The 20,494-nt window shown below is 42.2% G+C and overlaps 1 protein-coding gene across 2 annotated transcripts in view; it reads left to right on the top strand.

Annotated features, from left to right (window-relative positions):
* Positions 1 to 883: 883 nt before the first annotated feature.
* LOC309689481 (uncharacterized protein) overlaps positions 884 to 20,494 on the top strand; it is a 62,250-nt gene continuing 42,639 nt past the window's right edge. Inside the window, exons 1-7 of one of the 2 annotated variants that reach the window (XM_082505923.1) lie at positions 889 to 938; positions 1,042 to 1,121; positions 4,688 to 4,909; positions 9,956 to 10,122; positions 11,196 to 11,233; positions 16,433 to 16,479; positions 18,197 to 18,330. In XM_082505923.1, coding sequence (XP_082362049.1) covers positions 1,055 to 1,121; positions 4,688 to 4,909; positions 9,956 to 10,122; positions 11,196 to 11,233; positions 16,433 to 16,479; positions 18,197 to 18,330 — 675 coding nt within the window. In that variant the 5' untranslated portion in view covers positions 889 to 938; positions 1,042 to 1,054. Of the gene's footprint in view, positions 1,122 to 4,687; positions 4,910 to 9,955; positions 10,123 to 11,195; positions 11,234 to 16,432; positions 16,480 to 18,196; positions 18,331 to 20,494 lie in introns of both variants that reach the window. The other variant, XM_082505924.1, reaches the window with a different exon arrangement.

Genomic DNA, 20,494 nt, shown 5'->3' with positions numbered 1-20,494 from the left:
AGTAAAAGTGCTACAGATAAGATGGCAAGAAGGAATTTAAATGTTTTAAATGAGTTTTATTTTGTTGGCAGAAACATCATAGTTCAAGTAAAAGAGCAGAGTCATTAAAATGTTAATATTTTTTACTGTGTTCAAGTAAAGCGACTGATCTTATTTCTTCTTTTCATCCCAAGGCTCTGCACACTGTGCAGTTTCAGCTCTCTGATCTAAAATCATTTCTTTTCATGTGTCGGAGTCAGATTTCCTTTTAAAGGACTTCTGCACTTGTGGAACAAACATCATTTGTCTGGAGCTTCCTGGGACTTAAACCCTGAGATGGCATAAGCTTCTGGACTTATTGTATTTGTAACAAAGGCATGAAAGTACATTGAGCGGAGGATTTAAGTATTCATTTATTCCTCCAAGCCCAACGGTTGTCACAGTTTTGTGCAGCGATCAGGTTTTCGAATTGAAACAATGAAGCCTGGAGACAGAAACGTGCAGGAAACCGCCAAACGAAAGAGAAAAACATCAGCAAAGATTCAAAGGTCCAGCAACCTGAGTCTGTGCAGACATGTGATGTGCTCGTGAGGACCGCTCGGAGCAGTGAGGCCTGCAGGATGCCTTGATTGAAAGCAGCCGGGGAACCATGGCACGGCGTGTCCGGCTGGGCCAGGAGGGGGTGTGTTGAGCCAACTAGTCATCGTGGTTGACAGATGCCCCCAGAAAGCCACTAACAGGATGACGCCTGCGCTGCGAGGGCTGCGAGGTAAAGACGGATTATGTCTGAGCAGTAGATAAACAGATTATTCCAGAAACAGTGCCTACTTTTTTAACCTCGTCACTCTTGCCACACTTTGCAGCAGGTCCTGTTCTGGATCGGTTTACGCTTCCACACGCATCCTGGAATTCATCGGAAGCGTTTCAGCAGCCGCTCAGGGTCCCCCAAATGACACGAGGTCGACCCACGCCCATGATCTCCACCTGAGCCAGAGGAGCCCCCTCCTCTTCGCTGACACCTTCCCTTGTGCTGCTGGATTAACTTTGACGTTCATATTTCAGGAGACCGTCCTACATGATGCTTTGGGCGTTTGGACTCGCTCTGCTGCTCGCCGTCGCTCCGCAGGCTGCCGTGATTAAAGGTGAGCCTCGTTGGTTCGCATTTTATTCTTTGCAAACAGAGAGGTTAGATGTGAGGGTTTAAAGAGTAAGGCTATCTATACTCGTACTAAACTTGGTCACAATGTGAAGCAAAGCCTATTACGATTGCGTAAGTACTTGGCTGTGAAGTCATCGTGGAGTTGGACTGTCACTTTTCCCCCGAGGATACCAAAAAGGCAGTTTAAATGCATGGTGACATCGCAAGAAGTTTGCCTTCCTCCAATTATGTGTGTGCAAACATGTCCTCAATGCAAATGGAAATGCAGAAACAGATAATGGCAGTTCAGTAGATTCATGGCTGGCGTGCTGACAGCTTGACAATTTGAATTACAGCTTTCTCTCCTCACTTATTCAGGAAAGAAAGAAAGCTAAAAATCTGACAAAAGAGGGGCTGATAATCAAAGTTATAAAACAAAGTTCACCTTCACTTCAAAACATTTCTCAGGCTGTTTATTTCTCCCAAAAGCAGCCCGATGAATTACAACCCTCACTTTGACTCATGCTGTCCTAAATTTATCTACAACAAACCTCTTGTTTAGGAGCGTCCTTTTGGTACACCGAGTGCTTCCAGTTTTAGTGTGTGTGGGCGCCTGAAGGAGAGAGTCGACCCTGAGCAATGACTGTAAGGCAAACGCTGAACTCGGCTCAGCTCCATGCAGCAGATAAACACAAAACAGAGAAATGCTGAAGGACTCACACAGATTAATGTAGGGAAAGATCACGGCATGTGCCCAAAGTGAATGTGAGGGATAGGTGGAGGTTTAGAAACAAGAACATAGAGAGAATCAGAAGAAAAGGTCAAAAACATGGAGCTACATGCAGCAGCAGACAGCTTTATAAAATATTCAACACAGAAAGGTTTTATTGGTGCAATTTGGTGGTGGTCTCTTTCTCAGTTCAGTCATTAGAAACCTTTAGAAACATTTCTGCATCACTCACAGGTTTAATATCTTTAATTAATCCGTTTCTTTTTTTCCTGATGTTCCCTTGTTTATTAATAACACATACTGTATCATTTACAGGTATTACTGCTCCTTCAAACTGAAGCGTCGGCAGTGATACGGAAGGATTTAGTCACATTAATGCTGCATAAAAAAGCACATCATCAAAATTAACCTGGACATTTTCAACACTGCAGCTTCTTTGGATAGAAAACGGTATCTAATGAGAGCAAACTCAGAAGTGAAGTATTTAAATACTTTTACATCCCACATTCACCGTCAGTGCAGACAGTAAAAGCTTCGGTGTTCAGAAGATGTCAGGATTCATAAATTTTAACAATTATGATGTTTACAGTTAGAAAACTAGAAAAAATGTGCATAATTTACAGTTATAAAATCCTCTGATTAAAGCTGACTTTAATGTCCAAAATCCATCAGGTTCTGTAGGATACTGAGGATTTAGTCACATTAATGCTTCATAACATATCTTGGAGACTTTCTTCTGCATTCAGCTGTAACGTTGCAGCTTCTTTACGATTTATTTTCTTTGCAAAAAATGTCACGCATGTAAATATGTTATTGTCATCTATGTATGTTGAACTAAAATAAACTTAAAGGTCTGTAAGAAAGAAAAAGAAACGGGATACGTGTTGTGTAGCAGCATGTTAGGAGGTCACAGAAAGTCAGCGTCTCTAGAAAGATCATTTAATACCAGGCTTCAAACCACTGACACTTCGATACTGATAACCTAAAAGCTTTCAGGGACTCGCCTGTAAGAACACAAATCTCAGTCACAAATCTTGATGCCTACGTTGTTGTGCTCTGTAGTCTTGTCCATGACATTTTAATATAAAGATTTGTCGAGTGATTATTGTGTAACTAACCGAGACAGCCAGAGGGGAGAATGTAAAAATTAGCTGTGATGATAAACAAGTCAAACTAAGCACTTCCAGACCTTTTACCCTCTGAATGAGACCACTGAGGGAACAAAGTGTGGATCCAGTCTCCTCAGATCTGGGCAGTGATGTTAGAGTTTGCATCTGTGTCTGCTAACATGCTGCTTAAATGCTACTAACACGCTGCTAACATGCTGCTTAAATGCTACTAACACGCTGCTAACATGTTGCTAACACGCTGCTAACACGCTGTTAACAAGCTGATAACACACTACTAACACGCTGTTAACAAGCTGCTAACACGCTGCTAACATCCTGGTAATATGCTGCTAACACACTGTTAACAAGCTGGTAACATGCTGCTAACAAACTGGTAGCATGCTGGTGTGGTGTCTGAAAGTTCAGGTTTATCTTATGAGCTAAAATACAAAAACTGTAAATCTGCCGGTTATAAAATACTCTCTGACTCTGTTTACCAGCTCGTAGCCATGAAGCTGTGCGTTTGCTTTCAGAGCACATCTTTGATGATGTGTCCTGTGGAAGTGACAACCATTTTTTTAAATTAATCCTGTGATGTCACTGCTTTTCTTTTACTGCTTTCTCATTGTTCTCAAATGGAGGAGGTAAAGTTGAGGAGGTAGACTTGAGGTCTTTGCTTATCTGTGAGGGAATAAGGAGGGAGCAATAGTAGTAGAAATGAGCGCCAGAGATTAATAAGAACTAATGGTTAAATGCAGAGGAGTGTATACACATGGTGACTGAAGAAGAAACACCCAGTGCATCATGGGAATCCCCCAGCAGCCTACACCTATTGCAGCATAACTAAGGGAGGATTCAGGTTCACCTGATCCAGCCCTAACTATAAGCTTTATTTTTCATAGACACTGAAGGGTGTCTGGGCCCTCATCTGAGGTGTTTCAGCCATGTCCTACTGGGAGCAGACCCAGATTTTCCCTTTGGTAAAGTCTTTGTGCCCCCCTGTTCTGGACATATCAGACTTGGATAAGTAGTTTTGTTTCTGAAGTGACCAGAACTACTTTTGTTGTCTCCTAAAGAGTTGTTTTGCATATTAAATGTCAGAAACTAGTCGTCCAAAGGCTCAGAATATTCCGTTTCTAATGAATAGAGACAGAAAATAGCAAGTTTAATGTGGATCTGTCTAATTACTGAAATGCTAATCAAGGCCTTTTGGTTTATGGACGTCTTTTCTACCTCTGACTCTTTGCAGAGTAAATCAGACCGGCGGTGGTGTCACTGTGGTCCTGATGCTGCTCCATCAGTCTGCGTTTGACTCGTCACGATGTGTGTTTGTCTCTGAAATATCTGGCATCTGTTTATTTACCACAGCAGCGTAGCAGCAGCTGGTGTTTTATCTGCTCTTCACTGCGTTCGGCTCTGATTCCTCTCCTGCAGCTCCAAGCTTCTTCTCCTGTTTGTTTTAAGCCTCTTGTAGTACCAGACGGATGGGGTTTAAATCAGGCAGTGTCGTTTGTGTCGCCAGTGCCAGAAAATGACTCTAAATCCGATTTCGACTGTTTTCAAATGTTGTTTAAATCTGGTGACATGAGCTGCGCTGCTCTTTGTAGTAAACACCACCCATCTGTTGCTCTAAACAAATGCCAGGGATTTGGAACTGACCGCGATCTGCTCTGCAATGACTGTGTTTTGACCCTGAAGTTATTTTTTACCTCCTCTCTTTGTCTGGCTCAGAGGGCGATGGAAGGATGGACTCGGGGGTGAAGATGGAGGCCGTTGGCCCAGCGGGACTGGCGCAGCTGCTAAAGATGCCCGCCCTCACCAAAAGTTCAGGTTTTAAACCAGAGCTACGCCGATCCAAGAGGTCGGTGTTTTTACACTCCGGAGTGAGAATCTGCCCCCAGGAGACCATCAGTGAAGTGATCGCAAGCCACCAGGCGTACTACCAGCTCAGAGGTACAATTTGTATTAGTCTGGAGACAATAATACCCCCTAATCGCTGTTGTCAGCAGTATTCCTCTGATAAATTATAGGTATACTACAACTGCATTCAAGTTTTATTTATATAGCACCAAATCACAGCAGTCGCTTCAAGGTGGTTTATGTTGTAAGGTAAAGCCCCTGCAATAATAGAGGGAAACCCCTACAATCAGACGACTCCTGATGAGACAGTGGCAAGAAAAATAAAACCCTTTTAACACGAAGAACCAGTCTCAAGGAGGGCTTCTTATCTTACCTTTCCTAAATCAATTGCTGGTTTTCTGCCTATAAATCTGCAAACAACTCCGAATTATCGGCCAAATATTGATATTGTTCAAATTCCTTCTACAAACAGGCCCTTTTTGGGCTTTTATTTTGAAGCTCAAGTGTAAAGAATGTGTCTGTGGTCACCAGGATGTAAAAATCATGCATGAAACCATGAGACAAATATTGGGTTTGGTAAATCTGCTTCAAAGTAAAGTTTAGAAAGATTTTTTTTCCAGTGGAGTATAGGTTTGATGCACACGTGCAAAGTTACACGACGTTATGCCATAATTAGCGGCTCATTATGGGGGTCCTTTCGTCAGAGCAGCTCTTATTTGCATTTTGTGCAGGGCTGAAGGTAAGAAAGTTTCCCACAACAGCAATAAAAACTGTGAAAAATATTTTACTATCTGCTTATTTTCTTTGCAGAAGTGAAAAAAAATGTTTTCTGATGCTTTGGTAAGAATTGTGTATGTGGGTGGATGCAGGAGGCAGTAAACAGCTGAAACAGTCGTGAACCTCCACCCTGTTACAGACTGCACCCATACGCTTCTGTTCGTGACACGGCGTGCTTTGAGCACCATGTCTCCTCTTTATTCTGGCTGTTTATGAGCCTCACTGACTGGCATCAGAATGAATTTACATCAGTTTGTTCAGAAATGTTCAGAAATCATTTGATGAAGACGGGAGAGGGAATAAATATCAAAGAACATCTGGAGGGATCGGATGACAGCGCTGAATGCACGCCTTATTATTACCTCTTCCTTAAGATGAGGTCCTTACATTTAGCAGTACGATAGAGTGTTGGAACCACTGATGGTGCAAAAATAAAAATACAAAAAGGTGAGGTGTGGGGATGTAGGGGTTGTTAAAAGTTAAAAAAAAGTTCAAAGAATAGTCCAATGTTGGTGCTCCAGCATGGGGATTTCAGTTAAGTATCAGAAAGGGAAGCAATGCTTTTCCTAATAACGTGCACATTTGGAAAGGTAATCTCCAAATTTATAGCTTTTCTTCAACTTTAACTGGCACTGCTCTCACCACTGTGCTTCCTTTTGTTGTGAGAAAATTAAATTTGTGGCTCCACAATTTTTTTTAAATGTGGAGGACAAAGCAATTAAACATGACGCTGTGAATATAATTTTACTGGTTTTAAGTGTTTGCATGCTTTCAAGTCTTAAATTTAATCAGATTGAACTTCAAGAGTAGCTTTAAAAGCCTTACATTTAGCAGATTTTACCTGCAGACATCCACACAAAGAAAAGACAAAGCTGAAGTGCAGAAGCGTCGGTTTCTTCACACAGTTTCCAGCAGGCAGTTTCACTGTGGAGGAAAGCACAGGTACATGATCCCACACTCGAGCCAGCTGACCCGTCACGGCGCCACTGAGGAGCGATGAAGTGAGTCACAGGCGTGAGTCACTCCCCTCCTCCGCACAGAAAAGTGCCGAGCTGTGCGGCTTGTTCAGCACAGGAGCAGAAGCACGGGGATCGTACCTGTGAAACAAAACGGCCTCCGCACGAATCTTCTGAGCGACAGATGCAGGACAGTGTGAGGAGTCCCATGTTTGCAGGTGGTCCAAAAGGTGACGCCCCCCCCACCCCCACTGACGTTTTCTAATCCCTTTTTCTTGAGCTTTAAACAAAACACCATGAGCTTAAGGAAAGGTGTGAAGGAGAGCTGATGAGGCCAGGAAGATCAGACTGCTGGACTAGAAACTCCTCATCATAGATACTTCTTCACATGTGTGGTTTTTGCATGCAGGCTGTATAAATGTGTCTCGTATCTTCTCTTGCTGCTAAAGGAAACTTGTGGTTTTAATGGCTTTGTGATGATGATCAAATCTGTCAGTGCAGAATGCCCAGAAAGAGGACAAAACCAAATCAACCTCCACTTTCACTCCATTTTCACAAAGCTCATTATCGTTATTCACAGAGGTCAGCTCTGAAGAGAAGAAGCTTTATAACAAGCACATCTTAATACAGCAGCAGTTCAGCTGTGGATTTAAAAGCCTGTTGTTGAATCTTTAAAGCATGTCAGCAGGTTACAGCATGAGTGGAAAACCTCATCGCCCTTCAGTCTGCTTGTGAACGGTCGGCACAAGTCGTGGGACGCCATCTCCTTCTGATAGTAAAGCCACACCACTCTTCATATGGACAAACTGTTCATGAAAACAGAATTCAGCGTTACCCAAAAATCAAGTGTGCCCTATAACCTTCAGCAGCGGGCGCCCATGTGCATAAAAACATGGGGTTATATATATAAAAGTACTAGTTGGTCGCGGCATCCACCTCGAGCATTTCGCTGCCGTCATTTTTTAACTCCTCCCTCCACCGCCGCTTCTGTGGCTTCAGATCGATGGCGCCCTCCTCCATCTTCGTTTTCCATCCGAGCTCCCCTTGCACTTCACATTGATCCACATCAGCCTTCACCTCCCTCCCCACACCTTCAGCGTCTAGACCCCCGCGGGGGGCATAGCTGTGCACCTCACGCCCCAAGTACCCCCTAAAAATAATTAAATGGCGTCTAAAGGCCAAAGAGTCCTCACATAATTCAGCTTTTTCTTCGTTGTGCTCATAGCTGGTCTAATAAATCTTTCTTTTTAAGCCTCGATCTCATCTGAGTCGCCCCTGACAGAGCAGCTCTGAGATGACTGATGAAAACTGTTTGTGACATCAGTTTTAAATGCAGCTCGCCTCGGGCTGTATGCGTGTTTAGCCGGATACTACCAAAGAAAGACGGGCCAGAGTAGCTATGGATAAAACATGAATTTCATAAACAAGACGTGTGAATCTCTTCAGATGTTCAGTGAGAGTTTATTTGTGTGTTCGAGGAGTTTTTCCCTCAGTTAAAATTCACTCTTTTATGACTATTTATTGTTATTACCGGCACCCAGGAGCTCCTACTTGCAAGAAGCCAAATTAAATGTGTTTTAATGTTTACCCATGTATGCGCAGCGTCTGCAGCCTGCAGAGCTGCATGCTGTGTCCATGTTCCTTTATCCTGTGCTGTAAATGTCAGAAAGATCCCGCCCCACTCTGATGGCTTAATTCTGTTTTCAGACGTTCACCCTTCATCTGATTTTCGTGTCATGCACAAATATCTTTTCATCTTTCTCGTCTTATCTCTGCTCACGCTCCTGTTTGATCTTTTATCCTCGTCTAACACGGACTTTATTTTCCGATTGATTCAGAGCGGATTAGCTCAAAGTCTCGTGTGTGTTCTGTAAATTTGGACATACCGAAGGCTTCAGTGTGTTGTTTAAAAAGGGAAAATCATACAGCTTTGCTCACAGATCCCACCGATGGACATTCTTTAGTTATTCCCAGTGAAACCAGACAGAAGCTGACGTTTCCACAGATGGTGGTGGTTCATTCAGACAAAGCAAGAAATACTGGTCTGATTTCTGCAGTAATAATAAGTATTGCATCTTTGCTACCTAAATAAAACCACAATCACATCTGTGGTGCAGCATTCTCATGTGAATATTTTCTTTCAGTCGATGAAATCATTGATCGTCTTCCTCCACTCACCTTTAAGCATTCACAGCAGACGGCTTTCTCTGTTTTCTCAGTATTATTGTGGGGCCTTACAATACAAAGCTACTTCAGGCAACTCTTAAAGAATTGAATTGAATTGAATGACCCCGGGTGTGACTGTGGTTTAGGTTGTTTGTAGATTTGTTCCCTCAGTGTTTCCTGTCTCATTTTTTTGTTAAGTTAATTCATGTGTCACTTCCTGTTTTATTTTGGTAGTTTGTCTTGTGTTTAGCCTAATTTCTTTGATTTTGCCTCCTGTGTCTTGTTACCCTGCTGTTTCTGCTTTACTTACCCTCGTGTATAAACAGCACTGTCTTCCCCTCAGTCTTTGTCTAAGCGTCTGTTAATCTCCCACATGTGTCTCCAGCTTTGGGGTTCTTTTTTTTACTTTTCTGATGGACTTTGTTTTGGCTAGTAAAGAGCCCATAAAAGAAAGGCTCACTTTAGTTTAGTTTGCCTTTCTCCACATGTCTGCAATTCATTGCAGTTTCTTGGTTTTGGAAGACATAAACTGCACACCTGTTAGACTTCAGCAGAAGAAGATGGATGGACGACTAAACCAATCTTACTGTGCCATCAGTTTTTGTTTTTTAATCCTCCTCAGTTAATTCATCCATCACAGACACTGCTTCAGAGTTAAATACGTCCTCTGGAGGTTGGAGAGCTGAAACTGTCTGATTCATTTAAAAATACCTCGCAACAAATCTGTATTTGCAAATAGATAAACATGTACATGTTTATGAATATAAACATCCATAAATGGATGAAATGTTGTTTATATTTAAAAGAATGAGGCTGCTGTGAGGAGGTGGATATTGGAGGTGAGGAGGTGGAAATGTCACTATATTAAAACCCATCTTCTTTATTTTAGTGATGTGGCACAACATCAACATCCACCTGTGCAGTTTTTCTGTCATCAGACCAGGTCGAAGGTTTAAACCTGATCTAAGGTTTAGGATACATTTGATGTCTGCTGGTTAACTATTGGAGTCAATCTGGATTTAAATAAATTGTCAGATGTGACAACACTGGACACTTGGAATAACTTTGTACAAGTTTAAAAGTGCAGATCTGATTAGAAAACGATGTTGTGATGATATAAAGAAACCTCCGGATCCAGCAGCAAAGTGTTCAGTGCTGAACATGGTGTGTGTGCGTGCGTGCGTGCGTGCGTGCGTGCGTGCGTGCGTGCGTGCGTGCGTGCGTGTGGTCCTGTGGTCAGTTTGTCAGGAGGCGGTGTGGGAGGCGTTCAGGATCTTCTTCGACAGGATTCCGGGGACGGCCGAGTACCAGCGATGGGTTCACACGTGTCAGCACGAGTCGCTCTGCATCTCTGACCTCGCCAAAAACTTCAGCGACTCGGAGGAGCACGTGAGCATGATTCAGCGGGTACGAACGAGATTCTTCACATCTGCCTGCAAACCATGTTTCATGTTCATCCCAGCTAACCTGTCATTGTTTTCATCGTTATGTTGAAGGCGTGAGTTACGTCTTGGATGCTTTTAAATAAACGAAGCGGAGTGAGTTTCGCTGTCAGTCAAAGACACACAGTGAACTAGAGTAAATATGCAGTGCTCCTTGTCATCTGTATTTAATTGAGAACCTGATGTTAATCCAATCACAGTGAAACTGAATGGAGACAGTTTTTACTTTATACTATTTACAGTTTTCTGAAGATCCTTCACTTTCTTTGGTTTCTTTTTCTTTTTTTCACCTGAGCCTTTAGCTACAGACACTTCCAGTATATTTTAATGTTTTGCTTTCAGTTGTGTTTGTTTGCATCATTTCTACTGTTTTTTCCTAAAGTCTACTTTTTTTTCACTTCCATTTAAAATGTTTTGGTCACAATGAGCTAATTAGTTTTCTTAATTTAGGATATTTTTTGCTGTTTTTACAACAAATAAGCTGATTATCCCAGCATGAATCAGTCCCTCTAAATCATTCAGGCACCTCACTTGCAGGAGTGTGGTGGTTGGAGTTTGTTGGCCGGCAGCCGCGTTGTAAATCCATCAGCAAACATGCAAACATTCGTCACCGCAGCATCTGTCCTGTCTGTAAAGTCTCAACATTAACGGCACGAAGATTAAAAACTGCGGAGATTTGTACTGAATCAGTCCAGTTAACCTGCAAAGGAGAAAAGAGATGCTTTAATAGCATTTAGCTGCTCAAAACCGCCAAGAATATGAGCGAGCTGGACATTTAAAACGTTCATTAACATTCAGAGGCGTTTTTAAAAAATGATACTGTGGAGATTTAATAAGTTTAATCGCCAGAAGGTTTGTAAAACTTCAGGGACAGCTGCAGCTAAATGAAGGTTTAAACCACAAGAGGCACTTTTTAAATGAAGCCTGGTGTAAAAGTAAATCAAATAATCAGTTAAAGTAAAACCAAACAGCTGCACACGAGCTGAAATAATGTGTGGTGAAAGTAAACAATTGTTCTGGTTTCTGATTGGTTTACAGAGGATGGACCGGCTGAGAGACAGGAGGCCTTCATCACGGTAAGAGCTGACAGATGATTCATGTTCGTTAAGCTCTCACTGTGCTTCTCTGACTGCATGCACACTGATAATGTGAATATGATGCAAACAAGGCCATTAAACAGTGTGTGTGGGGGTGTGAACCCGCAGGAGTCCAGAAATGTCATTTAAACAAATGATTCGAGTGTCAGAGCGAAAATCAGCTTTACATTAAAAACTTGGTGATTTCTTAAAAAAATGTCTAAAGCAGAGGTATCAAACATAATAATAATGCAGTCCCATTAAACAGTATTGAAAAAAGTGATAGACGGTGTAAACTTTGGACTTTTAGTTTTACAGCTTTATTTACTGACAGAAACTTCCCACATGGTCATTCATGCTCCACCAAAGTAATTGGGTAAAAAAAACTTAAATAAAACACTTACATAAAAGTTCCTGTTTTTCACTACCTACTATAGATATTTCATTTTGTTTTTACGCAGGATATCCTGTGTATCCACTGAAAACTATACACTGTACACATGAATACACATTTGTGTAATTTTACACGTTTACAGTCTAAAGATCAGATTTTGTAATCTGGTTAAAAGGATCGTGGTTCTGATTGAACCCTCACTCCCTGAGGCGTGTTTCAGAGGTTTTATGCAAACCAACACGATTTTAGTGTCTTACCACGTGCTGAACTTTGCATAGCTGTTAGAAATATTCATTAGTTAAACTTAACAATGAGCACTCAAAAAAGGCGGGGGCGGCAACCTGCCCCTGAGCCGGGCTCTGCCAGAACTTTCTTACTGTTAAAAGGGAGTTTTTCCTTCCCACTGTTGCCAAAGTGCTGGCTCACTGGTAATATAGTTGTATGTACTATTCCAGGGTCTACCTTACAATATAAAGCACCTTGAGGCAACTGTTGTTGTGATTTGGCGCTGTATAAATAAAATGTAATTTAATTGAATTGAATGGAGAAGCAGATTTTCAGCACCGTCATTGCCAGCAAAATTAATCGATTCCAGGCAGTTATTGGCCATTTACAGGTTGGGAATTTTGCAGGTGCCAAATATATTTTGGCAATATTTGAAATTTACAGACATGTTTCCAATGCTGACGTCAATGACAGCTTGGGCAAAAATAACAGTGGATGAGCTTCTGGTGGTCGTTATGGTCTTTTCTGTTGTTGTCTACACATTTCTGCCACTTCAATCGAAAGATTCCTTCAAAATATGTATTCATGCATCAGAAACATCTTACCATACATAACGTGTGCAGGGAGAGGGAGAGGAGCATGAAAAATAAATAACTTCCCTTAACAAATAGCAGATTTGAGGGGTAATTACACACATGCAATCAAAAGGTTCCTCATTGGATCTTTACTAAGGACTGAAGTGCTACAGTAAAGGATTTTGAAATGTATGTTTTCATTTGTAAATTTTAAGTGTTTATTGATTTGCAGCAAAGCATCACTTTCATAGATTCAGCTGAGCAGTCTGTCAGTGAGTCATGTTTCAGGGAGAAACGTCACATGGGTGCAGATGTTGCTTTAATGTCATGAACACGGTGGAGAGAGTGCCGTTTGGAGCTGACAGGTGCACTTTTGTGCGTTTGTAATCATTCGTGGATGACTCAGCACCGTCATTATTTCTGATCTTTGTGTCTCTTCCATAAAGGAATAAATACAAAGTAATGTGTGTGCGTGTGAGTTGTTAGCAGAGTGAAGTTTATTACTTTAATTCATCATTTTCACTCATTGATCTGAGCGTCGGTGTTTCAGCTCGTTCTGCTGCTCTCTTCATGAAAGATAGATGAAGTTATGATGAGTCGAGTGTGACTCTTATTAGAAGTACAAGGCAGGTTATGCAAGATTCATTCAACGTGATTAAAAAACATCCAGACCTTTATTTTTTTTTAACTTGAAGTGTTTTAATATTTCATCTGCACTAAATGTTCTCTGTAAAACATTTAAGACTTTGGAAGAAGCCCTTCTTCCCTCTTAAAAGCAAAATCCTTTGTGTTTGTGGTGGCGTTTGGATACGACAGGCTTAAGCCCGAAAACACTGCTTTATATGGGATTAGCATTACATTTAACATACAGCATGGCCATGTTTTATTAAGTAACTCAAATGCATATCAGCGTGTAACCCTCATCATGAAGTAAAACAGATTTTGTTCAAACATCGGCCGTTTTCCACCGGTGCTCACACCAAACATAGAGCAAAGTTTTAAGCTGCGTTACTCGGCCAAAAACAGGACAGACACAACAGCAGCTGCCTGAAAGTGCTTTATAGTGTAAAGTAAAGACTCTACAGTGATAGAAAGAAACCCCACCAAACAACCCCCTGTGAGCAAGCATTTGGCAAGAGTGGCAATAGTGGCAAGGTAAAACTCCCTTTTAACAGGAAGAAACTTCTGGAAGAACCAAATAGAGTTCTAAAAATTTGACGGATATAAAAAAAAAAAGTCTTTAATTTCAGATCAGTGCATCTGTAAAACATAAAGTTGGAAGTCTTACAGCTGTGCTCATTACTGATACTAGAACAGCTTTGCATGATTCACAGTTCAACATAAACCTTCTTTATGTCACACTGAGCCTCGCTGCTGTCCCCTCAGTTAATCCTGTGTGAAACAAGCTGTTTTAGCTCCTCCCACTTTAAGTCATCTGCATTCTGACAGAAGGTCTGAACAGAAGGTGGGTGGAGCTTCTGTTTCAGATTACCATATTAGGGATATCCTCTCCCTGTGATGTCATTAAGAACCACGAGTAGAAAAAACTGCCTGAAGCTGAGTGTATGTTCTGATTCGTACATACACCAACCTGGAGCAGGAGAGATGTGACAGGAAGTCAATCAATCAAATCTTTATCTCAAACATATAAGTAATAAATGTTAATACAGAAAAAGACAAACATGAAATCGCTTAAAGTGACCATATTAGGGGGAGAACGCAAACGTTTATCAAATCCTATACAGTGGGGCAAAAAAGTATTTAGTCAGCCACCGATTGTGCAAGTTCCCCCACTTAAAATGATGACAGAGGTCAGTAATTTGCACCAGAGGTACACTTCAACTGTGAGAGACAGAATGTGGAAAAAAAAATCCATGAATTCACATGGTAGGATTTGTAAAGAATTTATTCGTAAATTAGGGTGGAAAATAAGTATTTGGTCACCTCAAACAAGGAAAATCTCTGGCTCTCACAGACCTGTAACGTCTTCTGTAAGAAGCTTTTCTGTCCCCCACTCGTTACCTGTATGAATGGCACCTGTTTGAACTCATCATCTGTATAAAAGACACCTGTCCACAGCCTCAAACAGTCAGACTCCAAACTCCGCCATGGCCAAGACCAAAGAGCTTTCGAAGGACACCAGGAAAAGTATTGTAGACCTGCACCAGACTGGGAAGAGTGAATCTACAATAGGCAAGCAGCTTGGTGTGAAAAAATCAACTGTGGGAGCAATCATCAGAAAATGGAAGACATACAAGACCACTGATAATCTCCCTCGATCTGGGGCTCCACGCAAGATCTCATCCCGTGGGGTCAAAATGATCATGAGAACGGTGAGCAAAGATCCCAGAACCACACGGGGGGACCTGGTGAATGACCTGCAGAGAGCTGGGACCAAAGTAACAAAGGTCACCATCAGTAACACACTACAACGGCAGGGAATCAAATCCCGCAGTGCCAGACGTGTTCCGCTGCTGAAGCCAGTGCATGTCCAGGCCCGTCTGAAGTTTGCCAGAGAGCACATGGATGATACAGCAGAGGATTGGGAGAATGTCATGTGGTCAGATGAAACCAAAGTAGAACTTTTTGGTATAAACTCAACTCGTCGTATTTGGAGGAAGAAGAATACTGAGTTGCATCCCAAGAACACCATACCTACTGTGAAGCATGGGGGTGGAAACATCATGCTATGGGGCTGTTTTTCTGCCAAGGGGACAGGACGACTGATCCGTGTTAAGGACAGAATGAATGGGGCCATGTATCGTGAGATTTTGAGCCAAAACCTCCTTCCATCAGTGAGAACTTTGAAGATGAAACGAGGCTGGGTCTTCCAACATGACAATGATCCAAAACACACCGCCCGGGCAACAAAGGAGTGGCTCCGTAAGAAGCATTTGAAAGTCCTGGAGTGGCCTAGCCAGTCTCCAGACCTCAACCCCATAGAAAATCTGTGGCGGGAGTTGAAAGTCCGTGTTGCTCGGCGACAGCCCCAAAACATCACTGCTCTCGAGAAGATCTGCATGGAGGAATGGGCCAAAATACCAGCTACTGTGTGTGCAAACCTGGTAAAGACCTATAGTAAACGTTTGACCTCTGTTATTGCCAACAAAGGTTATGTTACAAAGTATTGAGTTGTATTTTTGTTATTGACCAAATACTTATTTTCCACCCTGATTTACAAATAAATTCTTTACAAATCCTACCATGTGGATTCATGGATTTTTTTTTCACATTCTGTCTCTCACAGTTGAAGTGTACCTCTGGTGCAAATTACTGACCTCTGTCATCATTTTAGGTGGGGGAACTTGCACAATCGGTGGCTGACTAAATACTTTTTTGCGCCACTGTACTTATCTAGATCATCCTCTGTTTTCATTATACAATCTAACATATACCTTTGTGCCACAAATAAATATGTTTGTGTAATATGTTTTCCTGTAACTATGTTCATTGTTTGTAAATGTTTGAAAAGATGAGTCAAAGATGTGCATTAGTAGTTTTGAAATTCTTCAACAACTCCAAATTGGGGATGTCAAAGAAATTTAATTTCACATCTAATCCCTGAGATATTCTAGTATAAGAAAAAGAAGTGCAATGTTCAACACATCTGTTTTTTCCACACAATAAAGAAATTCTGCTGAAGTGAATGAAAGAAAGCACTCTTTAACTGTAAAAATCAATGTGCGAAATTACAGAAAAATAGCATCCATGTGAAAACAGGAACTTCTGTAGCACATACAGTGAATAAACAGGAGCTTTTATGTTTTTAAAAGTATTTTCTAATTACTTGTAGCATGAATGGGCATGTGGGAGGTCTTTGTCAGTAATGATAAAGCTGTAAAACGTAATCATTTACACCTTGCTTCACATTTTTCAGTGCTGTTAAGTGGGGCCAGACTGGAGTCTCTGCTCGGCCGACTTTAGGCCCTGGGCCTTATGTTTGATGCCCCTGCTCACTTTCAGAATGTGAAATTTTTGTGTCATGATGTGTTTGTCTTTCTGCAGGGGAGCGACGACTCCTGCACCAACGCAGAAGCTCCCGGAGATCACAGGTAGGACATCTTCAGCGGAATGCATGTCATCTGTTTATACACTGATAGTTTTTTACTGTTTTCATTGTATATTGTCGTACAGGGAGTGCAGAATTATTAGGCAAGTTGTATTTTTGAGGAATAATTTTATTATTGCACAACAGCCATGTTCTCAATGAACCCAAAAAACTCATTAATATCAAAGCTGAATGTTTTTGGAAGTAGTTTTTAGTTTGTTTTTAGTTTTAGCTATTTTAGGGGGATATCTGTGTGTGCAGGTGACTATTACTGTGCATAATTATTAGGCAACTTAACAAAAAACAAATATATACCCATTTCAATTATTTATTTTTACCAGTGAAACCAATATAACATCTGCACATTCACAAATATACATTTCTGACATTCAAAAACAAAACAAAAACAAATCAGCGACCAATATAGCCACCTTTCTTTGCAAGGACACTCAAAAGCCTGCCATCCATGGATTCTGTCAGTGTTTTGATCTGTTCACCATCAACATTGCGTGCAGCAGCAACCACAGCCTCCCAGACACTGTTCAGAGAGGTGTACTGTTTTCCCTCCTTGTAAATCTCACATTTGATGATGGACCACAGGTTCTCAATGGGGTTCAGATCAGGTGAACAAGGAGGCCATGTCATTAGTTTTTCTTCTTTTATACCCTTTCTTGCCAGCCACGCTGTGGAGTACTTGGACGCGTGTGATGGAGCATTGTCCTGCATGAAAATCATGTTTTTCTTGAAGGATGCAGACTTCTTCCTGTACCACTGCTTGAAGAAGGTGTCTTCCAGAAACTGGCAGTAGGACTGGGAGTTGAGCTTGACTCCATCCTCAACCCGAAAAGGCCCCACAAGCTCATCTTTGATGATACCACCCCAAACCAGTACTCCACCTCCACCTTGCTGGCGTCTGAGTCGGACTGGAGCTCTCTGCCCTTTACCAATCCAGCCACGGACCCATCCATCTGGCCCATCAAGACTCACTCTCATTTCATCAGTCCATAAAACCTTAGAAAAACCAGTCTTGAGATATTTCTTGGCCCAGTCTTGACGTTTCAGCTTGTGTGTCTTGTTCAGTGGTGGTCGTCTTTCAGCCTTTCTTACCTTGGCCATGTCTCTGAGTATTGCACTCCTTGTGCTTTTGGGCACTCCAGTGATGTTGCAGCTCTGAAATATGGCCAAACTGGTGGCAAGTGGCATCTTGGCAGCTGCACGCTTGACTTTTCTCAGTTCATGGGCAGTTATTTTGCGCCTTGGTTTTTCCACACGCTTCTTGCGACCCTGTTGACTATTTTGAATGAAACGCTTGATTGTTCGATGATCACGCTTCAGAAGCTTTGCAATTTTGAGACTGCTGCATCCCTCTGCAAGATATCTCACTATTTTTGACTTTTCTGAGCCTGTCAAGTCCTTCTTTTGACCCATTTTGCCAAAGGAAAGGACGTCGCCTAATAATTATGCACACCTGATATAGGGTGTTGATGTCATTAGACCACACCCCTTCTCATTATAGAGATGCACATCACCTAATATGCTTAATTGGTAGTAGGCTTTCAAGCCTATACAGCTTGGAGTAAGACAACATGCATGAAGAGGATGATGTGGACAAAATACTCATTTGCCTAATAATTCTGCACTCCCTGTATACACAAATATATTATACAGGTAGATTGTAGTTGGTTTATTCTGAGATTAACGTTGCTCCTGTCTCTCTTCAGGTCCTGAGGCTCAGACCGATCCCCCGTCAGCGCCCCCAGTGCTCGTCACCAGCACCACTGTCTTCTTCAGTTCCACGAGTGCCTCTCCAAGCTCCGCCCCTGAAACGAGCCACCCTGCCAAGGAGCTCAAAGAGGTACAGAGGAGCACTTACATTTACATACGAAGTATCAATCTGGCGCTCTTATCTGCCGCAGGAAGCTGAAGGAGGAAGGAGCTCAAGTGTCTGACAGGCTGAAAATGTCACGCTGGGGCGTTCATGAAATTATACATCAGTTAATTTGAGTGAAAGGCATCACTTCTGTCCCTCTGTCCTCTTTCTTAACCTGTAATCACCTGTAAGTAACCCATTAAGAGCTGCTTACTAACTGCTCCGTACTTGAGAACTCAAAGGTTTATCCTTCAACCAGTCCTGTGAAAACTAATTTACTCTGATGATGGAGTAGAACCACTTTTACCAGCAATAAGCTGAAGTAATCATTTTCTGTGTGATTTATCAGCCTCTCATGTCACTGTGGAGGGATTCTGGCCCACTCTTCTTCACAGTGTTGCATAAGTTCATTGAGGTTTGCAGTATTTGTCTGTGCACAGCTCTCTGAGCACAGCATGTCAGTCAGGCTGAGGTCTGGACCGTCGCAGCACCTCGATTCTTTTCTCTCTCAGCCGTTCTGAGATCTGCTGTTGCTTGGGATCATTGTCCCGCTGTATGACCCACTGCAGGGATGACGTCGCACTGTGGACAAATCACAAGCAAAGATTTTCTTTTTTAACGCTACATCGATAAATAAGACAAGCACAAAGATCGGTTTTGTCTTCTTTCACGTCTGTCCGAGCCAAAACAACAGTGAGCCCTCCGGTTCCTGCACCAGCATAATCCACCTCGTTCTTATTCCCACAGCGTTTGTGTAGTGTAGTGTGAAAACAAGAAGACGGTGAAAAAGGTGATTAAGAACAAAGCAAAACAAAGTGCTAAAATGAAGGTCCTGTGGCACGTAAACCACCAGCCCTCTGATGTCCTCCAATGTCCTCCTGGTTTCAGTCAACAGTGACCTTCAGTGGGAATTGGAGAGGCTTGCTCAGGGTAACACTGCAGTGGATAAAATCCGCACACCCAGATTATATCGCCTCTGACCTGGGGATGCCTTGGGGTCCACCAGGAAAAGCAGGAGGAAGTAGCTCGGGATTCCCTTTGTGGGAAAAGAAGAAGGTAGATTTGATTAGACTTTATTGTCTCGGACAAACAAGGGAGCACATGGCCTAAAATAAACATGATATCAGATCCACACAGAGCCCAGATTTGCAGCCCTGTTGATCAGATTTTGAGTTTGTGATCTGAGCTCAACAGACAGGTTACCAAACGTAATACCAAAACTGATAATAGATTCAATAGGTCCCTTATAAAATAATATCCTCCCGCTGTGCTGTTAGCCTTCTTTAAAAAAGGGGCAACAACAACGCTTCAAACCGGTTTTAACTGACAACCAAGGTCAGCGCCTGATCTCAGATCAGCGATCTTCCCTCGGTTTCATTTACATTTAACATTTGGTTTTGCCCTCCCACCAAAGCAGCGTCCCTGCCCTCTCTCTTATATAAGCAAACAGAATTTCTATATGATCTGAGAATTGAATCACAAGCTTGTTTGTATACTGCAGGAAGGAGAGAGCTCACACAACCCTGGGGGGGTGTCCTGTACTCCTGCACGAGTGAAACAGCCAGGTTACTTTCCACCTGCTGCTGTTTTTTAATTATATAAAAAATACACACCTTTGTGTGTCGTGTTGTTTAGGAGACTGTGAGGGAGGCTGGTGTTTAACGCTGAGCTCAGACCCATCAAAGCATCATCAGATCTCTGCTTCACTCCACAGCATCTCTACCAGAATGCAAACAAAGCATTTCATCATGGTTACGTTAGAGCTACGGGTCTCATTATTTTAGGGATGAAGATTGAGTCAGCTGAGAGCCGAAACAACAGACTACAAGCTGGAGTCACAACAGCAGACACAGTGTTTAGGAGAAAGTCCCATCACATCCACGGGACCTGGTGGTGTCTAGTTTTTTAAAAACTGTTCACAGTGCTGGGATCAGTTATTACTTTGTCAAATTCCATCGAGTGACAGATTCTTACATTTAATTCTTCTGTGGTCCTCGTGCTTCCTTTAGCTTTCCTCTGGTTGTTCTTGAAATGTCCTCGACTGCACATCAGACGTCAGATGGAGGTTTTCTGATAATCACCAGCTGAACACAAGATGAACGGAGGCACAAACTTCATTCACACTTCACTTAACACCTCAGCCAGTTTT

The sequence above is a fragment of the Aulonocara stuartgranti genome (genome assembly GCF_965226115.1).
Source record: "Aulonocara stuartgranti genome assembly, chromosome: 15".
Lineage (NCBI taxonomy): Eukaryota > Metazoa > Chordata > Actinopteri > Cichliformes > Cichlidae > Aulonocara > Aulonocara stuartgranti.
Note: the sequence above shows the minus strand (reverse complement) of the source record. Positions and strands in the feature narration are given on the sequence as shown.